This window comes from Dipodomys ordii, unplaced genomic scaffold, assembly GCF_000151885.1.
Source record: "Dipodomys ordii isolate 6190 unplaced genomic scaffold, Dord_2.0 Scaffold161, whole genome shotgun sequence".
Taxonomy (NCBI): domain Eukaryota; kingdom Metazoa; phylum Chordata; class Mammalia; order Rodentia; family Heteromyidae; genus Dipodomys; species Dipodomys ordii.
Window position 1 is genome coordinate 2,884,960 of NW_012267377.1, and position 19,070 is coordinate 2,904,029.

At 42.3% G+C, this 19,070-nt stretch overlaps 1 protein-coding gene across 1 annotated transcript in view; it reads right to left on the reverse strand.

The window, feature by feature from the left end:
* Positions 1-19,070, reverse strand: part of Gli3 (GLI family zinc finger 3) — a 210,414-nt gene that overhangs the window by 73,217 nt on the left and 118,127 nt on the right. Inside the window, exons 4-6 of the mRNA XM_013033005.1 lie at positions 8,373-8,578; positions 5,083-5,229; positions 851-1,052 (exon numbers count right to left, since the gene is read on the reverse strand). Coding sequence (XP_012888459.1) covers positions 851-1,052; positions 5,083-5,229; positions 8,373-8,578 — 555 coding nt within the window. The remainder of the gene's footprint in view (positions 1-850; positions 1,053-5,082; positions 5,230-8,372; positions 8,579-19,070) is intronic.

Genomic DNA, 19,070 nt, shown 5'->3' on the forward strand with positions numbered 1-19,070 from the left:
GTGAGCCAGGAGCACCTGGTTCAATTATTTTCCACTAGAAACAAACTCTTTCTATTTATTTTTCTTCCTTTCTCACAATAAAGCTATTCCCTCAACAGGTACAAAACAAGACTTTGGCTATGAGTTTATTTAACCTTTTTTTCTTGTTATTGCTCTCTTTAATCATTTTTTTGGGGGGGTCCAGTTGTGGGGCCTGAACTCTGGGCCTGAGCACTGTCCCTCAACTCTTCAGCTCAAGGCTAGCGCTCTACCATTTGAGCCACTTCTGGCTTTTTTCTTTTTGCTTATGTGGTGCTGAGGAATCGAACCCAGGGCCTTAGGCATGCAAGGCAAGTACTCTACCACTGAGCCACCTTTCCAGCCCCTGTTGCTCTCTTTAAATAGTTGAATAAAGGAGTTTTAATTCAACGTGTCCATTCGCTTACATGGAGAATGTATCTTGATCATCAGTATCACCCTTTCCTTCACTCTCCTCTCCCTCATTCCCCATTACATATTATTTCTGTCTCAGACTCCTGCCTTACCACCAGACACCATTTCAGTTTTGTTCTAGGGAACAATTATTAACAGGGAAAGGTATGATACTGTCATATTCTGTGTCTTTATGAAGTTGATTTCATCCTGAGTAACTGCTACTTCCCTATTTTTGAACTAACTAATGGGTCTAAGAAAATTATTTGAGGCCTAATAGCTGTCTTTGCAATTCACTATCATGATATTGGAAAAGGCCCAGGAACGTGTCATTTCCATCTTCCACACAGGCAATCAGTACCACCAATGAATGCATCTTACTAAACACACACATACACACATGCACATGCATGCCCACTGCATTCAGGAAAATACACACCTGATTGCACTTGCAGATAAGTGACCGTAGGAGCCGCTTGCTGAAGAGCTGCTTCGGGAATTATTTAGAATTGTGACCAAGGAGTTGGGAGACGTCCTTATCATGGTCTGAAGGTCAAAACTATGATCAGACAGTGGTGATATGGACAGCGTGCGTTTCCGACTTGGCCTGGCTGACAGCCTGGGGCTGGGGAACCTGGCACCTGTTAAGGAACACCAAACAGAACCTGATTACTTGTAGTTGGATTCCATCATATCTGTTATTGATTACTCCTGCCTGTGGGAAAGAAGTGAAGGGCAAAAACCACAAAGAGAAGAATCTCTCCTCCCCCTGGGGATCTATGGGCTACAATTGAGGAAATTAGGGGGAAATATTTATCATCCAGAAGCTTACCTCAGGGGAGCTCTGTTTATTAATGTACAGGCAAAATGATAAATTGCTAAACAAAAGGGAAGGACTTATATGTGTTATCCTGCTCATTTCTAATGATTTATGAATCTGACGCCTGCTTAGATATTCTCATGATTAATTCACCACAAGCAACCATGACAGTGATTCCTATATGGGGGTTTAAACACACCATCCCTCTCGTCTCAAAACGCACTGTTTTAAGACAATGAGCTGAAGAATAAACATGAATTAAGGCAGCCTAAAATGAGAACTCAGGTAAAGGCCTTTCTTCCCAAGGTCTTCAGGAGTTTACCTGCTCCCCGGGTATACTTAGACAGGATCACGAAAACAATTTATAAACACATTGCATTCCATCCATGGTTCTCGAACAGGAGTGTGGCATTTGTATCCCAAGAAGACATGTGACAACAGCCATAGATAATCTGGTTCTAACCACTCGGGCTGTGCTGGCCTCCAGTGAGAGAAAGCCAGGGGTGACACAACCCACCCCACGGTGTGCAGGGCAGCCTGGGGGGGAGGGAGATTACCTGTCTGCCTGGGAAGGGTAAATTCCCATAATCCAATATATAGTGTAGCAAACATTTAGAATCTTGAGATGCTGTTTATGGATTTTTCCAAGGTCAGGGAGAGAAAACTGCAAGCTTGACAATAAGATATCCTGTGCCAATAAAGACAAGTGTAATTCTTCTCAGCCAGGCGCCGGTGGCTCATGCCTATAATCCTAGCTAATCAGCAGGTTGAATCTGATGACCATGGTTCAAAGCCAGCCCCAGCAGAAAAGTTCGTGAGACTCTTATCTCCAATAAACCACCAGAAAACCGGAAGTGGCGCTGTGACTCAAGTGGTAGAGTGCTCACCTTGAGCTGAATAGCTCAGGGACATAGCACAGGCCCAGAGTTCAAGCCCCACGACTGACAGAAAAGAAAAAAGAAAATAGGTGTAGTTCTCTGGAATATTGAGCCTCCAAAAAACATCCCAAGATGAAGCCCTAATCCAGAGACTAGCAACTCACGGGCCAAGTTAACACGACAGTTCTTAGTAGGAGCTAAAAATGAAAGAATAAGACCTGACTCAGCAGGGATAGAAAAGCATGTGGCCCACAAGTTCACTAGCACCTCTGTGAAGTTCCTGCTTATGCCACAGAGTCATCACAGTAAGTTTAAAGGAAGAAGAAGAACAAAATGCCATCAAGAAAAGAGTGCAAACAGAGATGTCCTATTTCACAGCACAGACACACCTGCTTAGAGAGAACAGGCAAAACCCACAATTGTGAAGTTGTAGTTAAACCTCTACAGAACATCAGACATATTCGCTGCAATGATTTTCTTCAATCAAGATGCATTTTCTTCTTATTTTGCTCTATTCTGTTTCAGATAGACTCTCCCTAATATAGCTAGATCTGGCCTCAAACTTACAATCCTCCTGCCTCAGCCTACCACATGCTGGCGTTATAGGTATGCACTATTACACTTGACCCAAAGATGGGATGGATTGTGACATATAAAGTAACCATCCAATGTGCTTTGAAATAATTTAACAAAATGGTATAGACAAATCTGAAAGGCTACTCCGTCAATGTTATCATAGATTCCTACTCCTTAGTATGCTAGAATGATCCATGTATCAAACTAGAAAATCAATCTGAAAGACAAATAAAGCACTGATTTAATTATTTTTTTGCGGGGAAGGGGGGGGGGTCAGTTGTGGGGCTTAAACTCTGAGCCTGGGCGCTGTCACTCAGCTCTTCAGCTCAAGGCAAGCACTCTACCACTTGAGCCACAGAACCACTTCCCATTTTCTAGTGGTTTATTAGAGATAAGAGTCTCATAGACTTTTCTGCTTGGTCTGGCTTTGAACCATGACCCTCAGATCTCAGCCTCCCAAGTAACTAGGATTACAGGTGTGAGCCACCAACACCCAGCTTGACTTAAATTGTTTTCTTCTTTGCTGATACTGAGGTTTGAACTCAGGGCTCTGTGCTTACTAAACAAAGGCTGTAGGATTTGAGCCACATTCCTCACTTCTTCCTTCTTTCCTTCCTTCCACCAGCATCAGGATCTGAACTCAGAGTCTAGAGCATTTGGTCAACTTTCTTGCTCCCTACTGGTACTCTACCACTTGAGCCACACCTAGCCCAGCTTTTTGCTGGTAACTCAGAGATGGAATTTTTTAGGCTTTTCAGCCTAGGCTGGCTTTAAATCTCCCATCTGCAGATCTCAGCCTTGGGAAGAGACAGGATTATAGGCACGTGCCAAAAATGCTAACCATGAGCCTGTATTCAGCAGCTCAAAGAGGTGTTATCCCTCACAAATCCAGCCACTGGCTTCTCCACTGAAGCCAGAGCACTGTTATTTTTCTGGGCTGACAGACCCAACCTGGCTTTCCACTAATTGTTTTGTTTCATTATTCTAATAAAGAAATCTGACAAAGAGAAAGGTAGTTTCCTTTTATGTGATGAATGATAGGGGATCTAAATTCCTACTTAATGACAATCAATTTACCATACACTCTGGCAAATTAAAATTCCTTTAATTAGTTTTTACAAAGTAAAAGGGTAGCTTCATCCTTTATTTAGATAAATCCTGCCACATCCTGACTAAACACATTCTCATCAAATGGGCAAAGCAATGCAGGCTGACCTTCCATGGAGTCTCTCTTATTTTAATTCTTTATTTGCAGATTTTTAAATCACTAATTTGCATAATGATGCTGAACTTCTTCCCCCACCCCTCTCACCCACAACAATCACTAATTGAAATGGGGCTGTTGATGAATCTGAGATGTAAGCGCTCTCTACCTTACGGAGCTGAGCAAGCGTCCTGCTGCAGATGTAACGTTTCTTCCTGGGTGGCAAAGTGCCCGGTGGAAAGCAATGGAGGCTCATGGACCCCTGGACTACACCAGTAGCTCTGGGTGGTCAGGAGAGTCAGGGTGTACATTTCTAACTCTGTGGAAACCCACCACCTTGCCTCTTTTCCAAACCTGAGAACCAAGTTACCAGCGGGTTGGGCCCATGCACACCTCTGAAAAAAGAGTGTAGCAGATCAGTGGAAATGCCTCAGTCTTCACTGTTCCCTTCAATCTCAAGATCTCACTAATGCAAGACATTAAACTGGTCCTTTCTGGAGAGAAGAGGGCCTTGGCATAGCCCACTTATAATCCTCGCTATGAAGAAAGCTGAGATGGGAGGATCAAAGTTTGAAGCCAGCCCAGGCAGGCAAGTCCTGGAGACTTTCATCTCCAATTAATCAACAAAACCGGAACACAGAAATGTGGCTTAAGTGGTATAGGGCCAGCCTACCACTTATGCTGAATTATCTGAATTATTAGAACTGAATTTCTGATTAGAAATTATTTCCAATTTATTCTGAATTATTAGAATTGCTAGAATTATTTCCTAATTTCTGATAAGGAAGTCAGCTCTTGGTCTTCCTAAATGTTGCTATTCTGCTCCTCCCTTGCTCCTGGCAATGCAAATCAAACTCAGCCTCGGGTGTTCTCCACGTAAAAAAGACACAGGGACAAAAAGAAATCATTTAACTTGAAATGCGAAGCTAAGTATCGATGGATTTTGTTTTTCCCCAATTAATTTCTAAAGCATTAAAAAAAAAAGCAAGAAACCAAGACGTAATTAAGCAAAGTCCATCATGCCTGGATCCTATTATTTTCTTATCCACAGAGGCAAGTTACCACATTTCTGGATCAGTTATCTTCATATCCCACACCAAACAAACATGCATGGGATGAGCTTCAGTTACCCCAAGACACGTGTTCATGCCGAAACCACCACATCTGTGAGTTCTGTATTCTTCAACACTTACCATCTAAGGCATGAAGGTACTCCATGTGGATAGTACCCGCCCCAGCAGTAGCGGCCGAAGGGAGGATGTCTGCATAGGGACTGCGCTGGCCGGTCAGCAGGGCCATCTGGTGATAGTATTCTGCAGGACTCACTCCAGCATGCGGGGCTGCAGGAGACACAGCCATGGGACAATGAGAAGAACATCTACCATCCACTGCCCTTAGGAAATCCCATGCCTACCTGTCAGCCTCCCCTCCTCTCCCCCACCCCCCTCAGACAATTCCTTTTCTGGCTTAATACTGGAGAGTTCCTACACATCAAATTATGCTTTCCCAATATTAGATATCTTTCATTCGAAAGTGCAACAGTATACAGAGGAAATAAAATAGGCATTCCAAAGATTTTACTGTTTCAAGAAATCCAAATGATAGATGAAAACATACACAGAACAGTCATGCATCCGTTCGCGCACAGACACGTGGCTGGGGCTGGTGGTTCATTCCTGTAATCCTAGCTACAGAAGCTGGAGATCTAAGGATCAAGTCTCAAAGCTAGCCTGAGCAGGAAACATCTGTGAGATTCTGATCTCCAACTAGCTACCAAAAAGTCAGAAGTGGAGGTATGCTTCAAGTGGTAGAATACCAGCCTTCAGGAAAAACAGTAAGGGACAGTGCCAGGCCCTGAGTTCATGCCCCAGGACCCCTCTCCCTCAAGAAAAGACAGGGATACAAGGATATACTCAGAAAGGTGTCATTAGGTGATTTTATGATATACTGATAATAACTTCAATAGGTGATTTAATGTTATGTGACCTCCACTAGATGTAAACTTCTTCCAGTATAGATGGTTACAAAGCTCATGGCTCTATGTATATGGCCATGTTTGTCCCTTGGAAGAAAACAGGTTCTGATACTAAGTTACTATATATACTTATTTCTTACAGCCAGCAGTAGACAAGCTGACAACTATATGACCTACCCAGATATGCATAAAATTCTTCCCTAACCTCTCAGGAGTGTATGAGTTAACACTTACTAACATAAGGACTTAAGAGATTATAAGAAGAAGAGGGGAACAAAATAAAAAAGAAAGAAAGAAAAATGAAAGCAAGCTTCTAATGACATGCAACTGATTGATAAGATCATTTTCACCTTCCCTAATTTAAAAGCTCTCTTTCTGTTATTTTCCTTTATAAAATAAAAACCATAGGGGCTTGGGAAGGTGGCTCAGTGGTAGAGTGCTTGCCTTGCATGCATGAGGCCCTGGATTCGATTCCTCAGTACCACATAAGCTGAAAAAGCCAGAAGTAGTACTGTGGCTCAAGTGGTAGAGCGCTAGCCTTGAGCTGAAGAGCTGAGGGAGAGAGCCCAGGCCCAGAGTTCACGCCCCATGACAAAATAAATAAATAAATAAATAAATAATACACAAACATATATATAACCTATACACACACACACACACGTACACACACACACACACACACACACACACACACATCTACTATGTATATAAAACCTATCAATCTGGAGCAATTTGCTGGAAAGAGTCAGCTTTCCAGGAATGGGGTAATGACCAGTTTCTACCTGCCAATTTCTGGGCCTGAGTAGCAGGATACTGGAGCCGACCTGAGTATGGCCTCCAGATTCCCAGAGGTCTAGATTCACACCAGTTCTGGGAACTGTCTCAAAGCAAAAAAGTAATTCCATGCATGTAAAGTGCTTAATATATACCATTCAGTCAGGATGGTAAAAGTTTTACAATGATTTTCCCGGAACACCATTAGTTTGGCAATGTCTGTGAGTTTTGTATTATAATTACATACTCATACTCACATGCATGATACACCCAAAAAACAGAATTAAAAGCATTAAAAAAAAAAACCCTTTTAACTAGGTACCAGTGGCTCATGCCCGTAATCCTAGCTACTGGAGAGGCTGAGAACTGAGAATCAATTCAAAGCCAGATGGACAAAATATTAATGAGACTCTCATACAAGTTAACTAGCAAAAAGCTAGTGGCTCAAGTATACCAGTCCTAAAGGAAAAAGTTGAGGGAGAGCATCAAAGCCCTGAGGTTAAAGCCCCAGCACCAAGCACTCCATGAAAAGATTCTCCACATCCCTTATTGCAAACTCAAACCCAAAGGAGGAATGCTAACTCATACTTGACACTACCAATTTTATCTTTCAAATGGGAATACTGTTCAAACGGTAAAAGCCAATTCCAAGTGCACAAAAAAAAAAAAAGAGAAGAAGAAGAAAAAAAAAAGGAAGCAAATAAATGAACCAGCAACAGTTGCAAGAGGACTTAGTCCTGGGAATATATTGGACAGATAGTCCGTAAGAAATGTACTGCTTCCCACCTCACACAGCCAGCCTGCGGAACCCTTCCCAGGAAGAAGGTGGAAGAGGACAGGGAAGCCTCCTCAATTACCTATCAGTCAAAAGAAATGTATGGTCTCCCTCTCTCTTTGAAAGCAACCAGCAGTGACTTCTTTATTTTTATTTATTTATTTATTTATTTTTGGTGCTGGCTCTGGGGCTTGAACTCAGGGCCTCAATACTGTCCCTGAACTTTTGTGTGCTTAAGGTTAGTTAAGGCTACCACTTGAGCCACAGCTCCGTTTCTGACTTTTTGCAGTTAACTGGAGATAAAAGACTCATGGAATTTCCTGACCAGCCTGGCTTTAAACCACGATCCTCAGATCTCAGCCTCCTGAATAGCTAGGATTACAAGCGTGAGCCACCAGGGCCCAGCAGCAGTGACTTTTGATTAACACCGTTTCTAAGATGGCATCATCTGCTTTGTAGTTGTGGACCTCTGCAATCCTGGACCATCATTCCAAGTCCAACAACTGTGGGTAGTTTGTCCATATGTACAAGAACAGGAAATAACCTTCCTCAATAGAAAGAGTAAGTCATTTATTTCCCTATTGAGAGTAAGAAGAACACCCAGCTAAATTAAAGAGTCACATGAAAAGTAACTAATGAGACAAACAGGACCCATAACAATTTGATTTTTATTTTAATAATAGGAATTTGATTCTTGAGCACCTCAAATGAGCACAGGCTATAATGGATATAAAGTCTGAGTTTCTTTCTGCCCTTTCCACTCCTTCTTCTGACTTTATTTGGTAGCCAACAGAAGGCCCAAGCAGTAGATCATATTTCTGAAGCCCTTGTCATGCTCTGTGGTCCATGGACCAAAAACACCCAGTAGTCTGGACAAGTACTCCCCCAAACTAACGCCAGTGGACTGAGGTTTAGAATGAGGTAGCGTGATCCTGGGAGGCAGTGGATCCGAGACTCACCATCGGTAGGGCTCAGCCCTCGAGCAGCAGAGATCATAGACAGGGTCGGGCTGCTGTGCAGGGAGCGGATGTAGTCCATGTATGGGTTGATGTAGGGGTGAGGGGGGCTGAAGGGAGACTCTGAAGCAGCAGCAGGGTTCCGGTGCGGGGAGATCCTAATGAAGGGCAGGTCCGAGTACGTGGGGCTACTCGATAAGGCAGAAGGCCTAGGGGGATACAAGAGGTTTGCATGAGTCAAACAACTCCACAGGCAGATGTGGCCTGCGTGAAAAAGAAATAAGATTTTTAGTGAACTCACAGTTGGGGTGGTGGGCAAATTCCCCAGGCATATATACTCTCAGTCCTCTTACCTTAGAGTCAGGATGACATAAGCAGGTAAAACACCTGCATGAATGAAAGAGAGACAGAGACAGAAAGACAGATAGAAAGAGACAGAGAAAAGGAGACATAGATGGATAGATATCACATATACCACATTTATAACATGTGATATGTACTGCCATATATATGCATATGTGTATATATGTATATATGGCATCACATATATATCACATATACCACACATATCAAATACATGTGTGAATATATAATGGGCTGTGAACTCAGGGCCTGGCTTGCCAAGTAGGTACTCTGCTACCTGAGCCATGCCTCTAGCCCTTTATGCTGTAGCAATTTTTCCATTTTTTTTCACCTAAGTTCTCAGTTGTTCTTTCATTTGTTTGCCCCTGCCAGGATCAACCTTGGTTATTAGCTTCTTACATGTACTTTCTATGCAGCTAGGATTACAAGTGTAATTTTATTGTTGAAAGGAAGTGGGAGGGTGCGGGGGGGGGGGAGAGATGGGGGAGGTCTCACTAGCTTTTTGCCTGTTAGCCCTGGACCACAATTCTCCTGATCTCTACATTCTGAGTAGATATGATAATAGGTGAGAGCTATCATGTTGATCTAAAAACTAGTTTTTAGGCCAACCAAACCAAGCATCTCTCCAGCCTTGAAAGACAGTGGCCAATGGCTATAATCCTAGCTACATAGGAGTCAAGATCTGAGGATCAAGGCTCAAAGCCAGCTCAAAGAGGAAAGTTCAGGACAGTCTTATCTCTAATTAACCAACAGAAAGCTGAAAGTGGAGCTGTGGTCCAAGTGGTAGAGAATAACTCTTGAGTGAAAAAGCCAAGGGACAATGCCCAGGCCCTGAGTTCAAGTCCTAGCACTTACACAGAAAGAGAGAGACAGAGACAGAGACAGACAGACAGACAGAGACAGACAGAGACAGAGAGAAATGGTCAGAACAGTCATCTGATGAGGGTACTACTGTATAAATCACAGTCATACAACAAAGCTGTGTTAGTATCACCCAACAGATCTACTCCCAAATTCTTGGCAGCTAGAAGACTTGCCAGTCCTTCTTGCAGAAAAGCATAGACAGGAGGAGCAAGGTTTCTTGGGTGTGGCAGACAGGCAGGGGTGTGTTCTGCATTGTCTAGAGAAGCGCCCAAAGGTGGTGAGCAGAGGAGAGTTGACACCTTTGCAAAGAAGAGGTCAGGGCAGTGTGGAGAGGACCACCACTAAATGTTTCATGTACCTTACAAATACTTCACCAACAGTCCCAACATTGACCTGGTAAATATTTCTCAAGCTGATCTTTTTTAAGTTGTCATTTGCAGATTAAAATAGCACTAAGGAAAAAAAAATTATAGGTGTCTCTTTCTTTGTTTCTATTTCTAGGAGACAGACGCAGGAAAGACGCAGGAAAGGAACTGAAGTTAATATGGCCTCCCTAGTTCTGTGTCTCTGGGGCTCTCCATGGTCTCTGGCAGGGACTCTAAGCAGGACCCAAAGAGAGGGGGAAAACAAACAAACAAACATTCTGGGGAAAACACTAAGATTTAGAATTGGTCTTAAAAAAAACCCAACAACCATATATTCTGAGCTATTTATACAGTAGCAAAAGATTACAGGAAGATGCTATGATGTGCTAACCAAAAGCAGTATTTGATTTGGAGAGCCAATATTCCTGAAGTGTAGGGACTCCTCTGAGCTGTTTGCACTGGGTGAAAAGAGGAGTGAGCTATGGCTCCATTACCTGTGCTCCATGGCTAGCGAATTCAAGGTTCCAGGATCCCCATTCAGAGACAGTGCCCTCTACATGATTCCTTCCTATCTGTCTCCTCCAGACCTAATGGGCACCCACTATGCTGTTCTAACTGCTCAGCAGACTTAGACCCTGCACAAGAAACTACTTTACAGAAGCTCATGGGTATTTTGGTGTCATCACTTCAGACAATAAAGCAATATACAATCGCTCTTGTTTGTGGGAGTATTTTGACTCCAGATTAATTTTTACTAGGTCCTCATAAAAACTAGGTTACCATGAGAAAAGTAAAGGATTCTTTCTGTCCTTTTTTTTATTTTTTTTGTCCCAGTATTAAGCTTGAACTCAACGCTCTACCTCTTGAGTCAAATCTCCACTTTCAAATTTTGGTTGGTTAATTGGAGTCTCATGGATTTTCCTGCCCAGGATGACTATCAACCACAGTTCTCGAAACTTAGTTTCCTTGAGGAGCTAAGTGGGAGCCAGTGATGCCAAGTGGAGGATTCTTTTTTTTTGGGGGGGGGGTCCGGTCGTGGGGCCTGAACTCTGGGCCTGGGCACTGTCCCTCAGCTCTTCAGCTCAAGGCTAGCGCTCTACCACTTGAGCCACAGTGCCACTTCTGGCTTTTTTTCTTTTTGCTTATGTGGTGCTGAGGAATCGAACCCAGGGCCTCATGCATGCAAGACAAGCACTCTACCACTGAGCCACCTTCCCAGCCCTGGAGGATTCTTATTAAAGCATTCGTAACAGTTACTGTATGATGAAATTAAAAAGCAAATGAACAATATACGTATTGTAGACAATCAATGGACTTTTTCATGAGGATGAAAGAGCATTATATAATTTAATTTGTTTCTGCTTTTCCATCTACCATATTGGGTTACTAGAGCACCAGGATTAAAGTCTCAGTATTCTATCACCTGGTTTACCCATTACAGGAGATTAAGGGAGGTTTTAAAATCAGATTATTAGCTTGCTTGCACACTGCTTGGTACCCTAGAAATATACACATAACATCTCTTTCCATGCATGGACATACCAACCAGGGAAACCGAAACATGTTGTATTTCTTTAATACAACAAAATTGGTTTTGTTCTTTATAGAATAATTAGATACTATTCTTCATATTCAAGTACTGACCTAATACGGATCAAAGGGTGAGAAATCTCTCTATAATTCATTTTTAAATCAATTCATTTAACAAAGGCATAGCTTTAAATATATTAAATTTTACTAAGAAGTTTCTTACTTCCAGACATGATGGCTCATACCTGTAATCCTAGCTCTTTAGGAGGAAGACATGAGGAGGGATCACAACTGGAGGACAGTCCAGGCAAAATGTTCTCATGAGACCCCATCTCAACCAATAAAAGTCTGATGTGGTAGTTCAAACCTATCATGCCAAATACTAGGATTGTAGTCCAGGCCAACCACAGCATAAATATAAAACTATTCAAACATGAACTAAATCTGGATGCTGGTGGCTCAGGTCTGTAACAGTTTTTACACAGGAGATTTGGAAGATCTTGGTTCAAAGCCAGCCAAGGCAGAAATAAATGTGCTTTGAGTTCAAACCCTGGTTTCAATCAAGGGGTTGAGGGAAACAAAAACAGAACCAAAACAAAAAACAAAAACAAAGAAAGAAGGGAGAGAAGGAGAAAGGGAGGAAAGAAGAGAAAGTGAAGGAGGAGGGAGGAAGGAAAGAAAGGAAGGTAATTAAATTAAAACAAAAATAGGTGTAGTGGTGTATTTCAAGTGACAACAGAACACCTGCCTAGAAAGCACCAAGGCCCTGAGTTCAAAGCCCAGTGTTGCCAGAAACAAAGAAGAGCTGCTCTCCATTTAGCACAGGAAATTAGCAGCTAGAGCATGCATAACAAATGTTTTAGGCATGGTCTTACAGAACCTTGTACTCTGTCATTTCCTCTTCAGAGGTGGCTTCAGCATAACCTCTGAGCCAGAACCATTGAGGTTTTGTGCTTTTGCGGCTATTCACCTGCCACTTCTTCACTACCCAGCAGGGACACACTCAGGGTGGTAGAGGCTCATTTTCTTTGTAGCAAATAAACAAATATTTTCCATGACTATTCATTCAACTGACTTATGACTTTTATGCCTTTACCACTTTGTAGTTCAACGCTTAAATCTACATGCTGGGTGCTGATGGCTCACACCTATAATCCCTAGCTATTCAGGAGACTTAGATTTGAGAATGATGCTAGCCGGGGCAGGAAAGACCAGTAGTTGGTTAATTAAGCTGTGGCTCAAGTGGTACAGCCTCAGATTTGAGCAGAAAAGTGAAAGGGCAGCACCCAGGCCCTGAGTTGAAACACAAACAAACAATCATATACACAAATAAACCAAGGGAAAAATATTAAAAGCACTATACAATCACATTTATTCAAAGTTTAACAGCAGATAAAATTTTTTTAAAAGAAAAAAAATGAAATATCAACTTTAATGTTAAGCCAATGCACACCTTTGGGTGGCCTTTATGATATGTAGGAATTCTTTTTATTCATATGCTTGCATAGTACTTAAGTTTCTTCTCTGTTGTTATTAGTTATAACTCATGAAGCTATATGTGCATTGTATGTGCTCTTCTGTGTGCACGTTGCTCATTATTCATCTTTTCTGGGGACTGCTTTGAATGCAAAGTCTCTTGCTCATCTCACTTTTGCTAACAGCTGGCGCTCTACCTTGTGATCTATACCTGCAGTCCAGCTTTTAGCAATTTACTTGACGATGGAGACTTGCAGTGTTTGTCACCCAGGTTGGCTTCATACTGTGATCTTCCAGACTCCAGCCTAGAATCACAGCTGGAATTACAGATGTAAACCACCAGTGACTGGCTAAAGAGACTTATTGTGCGCTCAAAGTTTGCTGGGAGTTTTAGTCTAACATAGGTACAAAAAATAGGCCATTTGAAGTGGCAGACCCCTAAGATTAATTAATTAATTAATTAAAAATAGGCCATTTGAAGTGGCAGACCCCTGAGATTAATTGCCCCATGTACTATGACTTTACATCCTGAACACCTAAGGGGTTGTCATAGAATTTAACCCCTCATAGCCGGGTGCTGGTGGCTCACGCCTGTAATCCTAGCTACTCAGAAGGTTGAGATCTGAGGATGGCGGTTCAAAGCTAGCCCGGGCAGGAAACTCCGTAAAACTCTTATCTCCAATAAACCAGAAGAAAACCGGAAGTGGCACTATAGCTCAAGGGGTAGAATGCTAGCCTTGAGCTGAAGAGCTGAGGGACAGCACTCAGGCCCAGAGTTCAAGGCTCACGACCGACCAAAAAAAAACAAATTTAACCCCTCACAGGCATCATCTTTGCAATATCAAATATGGAACAGGAGTCCATCTACTGTACTGGAGAAGAATTCCTCTCCACCCCACCCCAACCAGAAAAGCAGTCCTGATTCCCACCAGCAGTGGTCATTTTCTTAGTGGCCTTGTTTTCTTCACTTCAGAAAACTTCACCTAGGGCATTGTGGAAGACTGAATGGGTCTGACCACATGTCCAGGAGCCACAGCTCCGCATCCCCACAGGGATGCTCTCTTCTTCACAGAGAAAGCAAGTCTTTGGGTACCAGACAGGGGAGGGATGCAACAGATAAGAGACAGCTACACAATGTGTAAGGATTACTTATGTTCGTATTATCCTAGGAAAACCTGTGCACTGGGTGCGAGAGTTCATGAGAACAGCTTTGTGTACGTTTTATTTATCTGTAAAAATGAGAGTATTTGGATGAGATGCTCTCCACCCACCCACCAGGTCCTAAAATCCTGATATTTCTAGGATTCAAACCATTTTTCCCTGTCTACCATTGACTAACTTTGACAACTGATTTTATGGGAGGGAGGGGCACAGCTTGAATAAACTCTAGTGGAAAATTCAGCAGCACATGATTTGCGTATTCCATGATGGGCTTTCTGTTTTCACCCCTACCATGCTGCCATGACAGCAGTTAGTGACTGATGCCTTCCTGAGCTTTGATTTTATTCCCAGGAGCAATGATAGGGTCTGGCTTTATGCTGATTGGACGTGGATGGTGAATGATTAGAAGAAAGGAGGTAGGACCGTAGCACCACGGAAAAGGCTCAGAAGTGAGTCACAGCTTAAGTACTCAAAGAGCTTTTCCCAGTGAGTTCAGAGCTATTAGATAGGTTTTTATATTAACAACATTTCTCCTATCCAGGTTTGTGCATTTTATCTTTATTCTTTCAAATCCTGAAATTGCTTGGATAAGGGAGAGGGTTTATATAATATATCCCCACACATACACACACACATACACACATATGGTTGGTGTGGCACACACATACGCACACACACACATTTCTAAGAGCAGCCTGAACTTTTAGGGGATATTGAAGAGGCTTTGTGTCAAGTACAGCTAAATCCAGCCTTTCCATATCAAACCTCTGCTAGAAAATTACTGTGCAGCTGATAAGGCAGTAAGATAGAATAAAAAGTGACTCTACTCAATTTACACTGCAATATTGGTATGACTGAATATTTTTCATTCAGGTGCCTGATAAAATCACTAAACTGTATTGCAGATAAATAAAGGAGGCTTCTGTCAAGAATAAACACCATTAATCATGAAGTCTTACCCTCTCTGAGCCTGTACTATGCATCTGCACAAATAAACCAGCCCAACCAGCACGCAACACACGCTCTCTTCCTTTGTACTCTTCTAGCTGCCATGGACTCGCTTTTCATTTCCTAGGGCTTTGGCAGTCACAGCATTTTCAAAACCTTTCTCTCTTTGCATTTTAGCTCTGCACTCCTGCAACTGGAGTGTAACATTTAGGGAAATATGGCTGAGCTCTTAGTGGGAGGAAAAACGTGACAATAAATCACTACTTTTTTGTGGCTGAATGCATACACAACTATAATGCATACATGATCTACATCATATTTCATCAACCCTAAAATGACACTGATCTAAAGATGCATCTTCTGAGAGAGATGGTATATTCCTTATCTCTTTTAATTCTTCTTCTAGTTCTTTTTTTTTCCTTTGGGGGGGGGAGGTCGGTCATGGGGCCTGAGCGTTGTCTCTTAGCTCTTCAGCTCAAGGCTAGCACTCCACCACTTGAGTCATAATACCACTCCCAGCTTTTTCTGCTTATGTGGTGCTGAGGAATCGAACCCAATACCTCATGCATGCAAAGCAAGCACTCTACCACTGAGCCACCTTCCCAGCCCCTTCTTTTAGTTCTTAAAAGAGCTTTTGGAGACTAACTCCAGCATAGAATAACACTACTACCTGCACAAAAAGCGAAATATGATCAAAATAATTTTAATAACAACTGTTTAAACTTCCTTGTGATTGTCTGCTCCTTAACCACTGTAAAATACTACAAACTAAAAAACATATCCCAGAAGTGGCGCTGTGGCTCAAGTGGTAGAGCGCTCGCCTTGAGCTGAAGAGCTCAGGGACAGCGCCCAGGCCCAGAGTTCAAGCCCCTTAATTGACAAAAAAAAAAAAATCCCAATTCCTGAGACATTAAATGATGACAAGAGGAACGTAAGACATAAAATGTCTCATTTAAATATGGGAGTAGGTATGTATTTGACAATGCTGACATTTGTCCAATATCTAGCCTGTGTGGGTGCTGTTAACTACTCTATGCATGCTCTTTCATTGGGCCTTGGATATAAAATGAAGTTGCCCAATAGAGGCATGCTTGGACAGATTGAGTAATCCAATGGTAAGTATCTGAACTGGCTTCAAGTATAATCAAAGCTGCAAAGTCTGTTTTGAGTCAGAAAGGAAAATGACTCAAGTCAAACCCAGGTATATACATACATGCTACATAGGGTTCTAATTTAACATTATTGAGGCTTCCAATAGAACAGATGATAGAGTTTCATAGTTACCTTTCCTTTTCAGAGGAAACCCATTGTGACTGGGATTGGTGACTGTGAATTTGATTGGATTGAGAGAGTCCTAGAAGATTGGCAGGGTCTATCTACCTGTGAGAGTCTGTGAGTCCCAGAGGAGATCCGATCAGAAAGGCTCTGACCCAATCAGTGGCTTAATTCGATGATGGATACAGAATCTGAATGATGGTACTGTAATATCTTCTATGGTTAGCATCTGAATGGTAGAACTGTGAAATATTCTAGTGATAGGGAAGATAAATCACTGAGGACAAGCCTTCAAAAGGTATATCTCAGTCCTGGTCCTTTCCTGTTTGCTCATCCTTGCTTTCCATATGACAAGAGGTAAATGGCTTTCTTCTGCCAGGCCCTTCTGCCATGTTGTTTCTGCCTTGCTACACAGGCCTAAAAGAAGTGGAGCCAACCAACCATGCACTGAAACCTCTTAAACCAGGAGCCAGCAGAAATCTTGAAAACTAGCTAATGTCCTGTTTGAGTTGACACACCAATTATAAAGGCAATGCCACGGTCGCTCCATGATGGCCAGGGAACATAAAGTGTCAGGTAGAAGGGCTACAGGTGAGTAAGGTTGGTAAGATCAGTGTTTGGGCAAGATGTGTATACCAGATTTCCACCTAAGGAAAAGAAGTTGAAAGGACATGATTTCATAGGATCCCTTTGTAAACTCCATACACAAGGAAAGAGCAATCTGGAAAAACAAAACAAAACAAACAATTACAGATTCCCACATTCATGGTCTATTAAGAATGAGAAGATCTTGAAGATGGTTTCTTTAACTACATCACCACCACCACCCTGAAAATAAGACCTACTGAGGCCAAAGGAAGTATTTAAGAATATTAAGGTGAGAACAAAACTTGACTTGAGGGTGGGTAGGCCACACTTAACCCTGACAACAGCTGACAGACACATTTTAAGAAGAGTGTCCTGGAATGTGTGTACCAATGCCATTATGTGTGAACTTCCTGGGATAATACTACTTGAAACCCAGGAAGACAGCATTACCATGGACTAATGTAACCAATATGGGGTCAGATAGAAAGGGACTGTGTGTGTACTCAGAGGCAATTATTTAGCAAGAATACCATCCAGGCCCACTCACCAGGGACCTGTAACTGAGTTACACAGGAAGCTTTATAGCAGCTGTGTCTCAGCTCAGGGATGGGGGGGGGGGGGGAGGGAGGGAATCTGTTCACAGAATCCACTTCAAATAGGAAGTGCCTCTTGTAGCCAAGAGTCTTAACTTCTATCTTCCTAATAAATCCTCCCTGTGTGAAGAAGCTTTATTGCCCAAGAGAACAATAGTGAAAAGCCCCTCAGGGAATGTCTGTGCTCTGAGGGGGCTGGGGGAGGGGTTGGGTCCATAAAGAGCAGACACCAAGAGTCCAGTTTAAACCAGGCCTAGCACAAAGGAAAGAACCTAAGGAAATTCAAACTGTGCCTAGCACACTACTAGAGAGTTCTCCTTTGTCTTTGGGAAGGATACAAGCATAAATAGGCCTTTATGCTGACTGATTTCCATGTCTGACTGTGTTCAATCATTGCTGAAAATTATTTGGTCTTCTTTTTGAAAGTCTCAAGTTAAAACTGATTTTAGACATGTTATGCAATGAAGGAGGCCAGCTAAGATGTGCCTTATTGTGTACACACACACACACACACACACACACTTAAAAGAATCTGAACAGATCCCTTACAAACTTTTCCTCCAAAGATAGTTGAATTTCATTAAGTTGCATCATAATTTCTTAATGATACCTAGAGTGTGGCTATCATGAAAAGAATCAATCTTTGACTATTAAAAGAGATCAGAAATCCTAAGGGTCCATTATTTGTCTCTGCCACCCTTATAACTTATACTTCAGAAAATAAGATATGCACAAGAAAAAGTAACGTATCATTAAATACCAAAAAGGCACAGTTTTTGTTGTTTATTATTTCAAGGGAAAACGTGCATCGCAGAAGCAGCAATGAAATTATGGTCTAGAGTTACACATCCTTAAATTTCAGAGCTGCAAATGATGAGATGCTTAAATGGAATGGAGGCTCCCTTTACCCTCACCCAGGATGTCACAGGGTTCTCCCTTAGATCTGCGTACAGTAACTAGGTACACTGTCTTATTTATGAGTAAGGGAGGCCAAATGGCTCTGTGGCCTCCTTCCCCAATTTTAGAGCTAGTAATGAGTCCAGAGTAACCCCATTATTAAACTGGATTGAAGCCCTTCTCTCTTCACTAATGAGGTTAAAAGAATGTCCATCAGGTCCCCATGTAAGGGGTACTTAGCAAGCATTCTGTTTGGCAAAGACCCTTGGCAGATCGAGGGACTAATCACAGAGGCCTGAATCAAATGGACTGGAAGAATGAGAAGACTGGTGGTGGGGAGGAATTTAATTCATGCAGAAAAGCGTGGTCACAGCAGAGCAGAGCCCAGGAACCTCATGGGAAGCAAGCAAAATAAACAGTTGAACAAAGAAAACAAAGACGGGCCAATGGCTTTTTCTAAAGCTTGAGTACAGGGAGAGTTCAGTGGGTGCCTACCACAAAGACTCATCAAAGAACACACTGGCAAAGCAAACAGAGCCAGGAAGAAGATATCCACACACACACACACACACACACACACACACACACACACACACACACACACACACACACACACACACACACACACACACACACACACA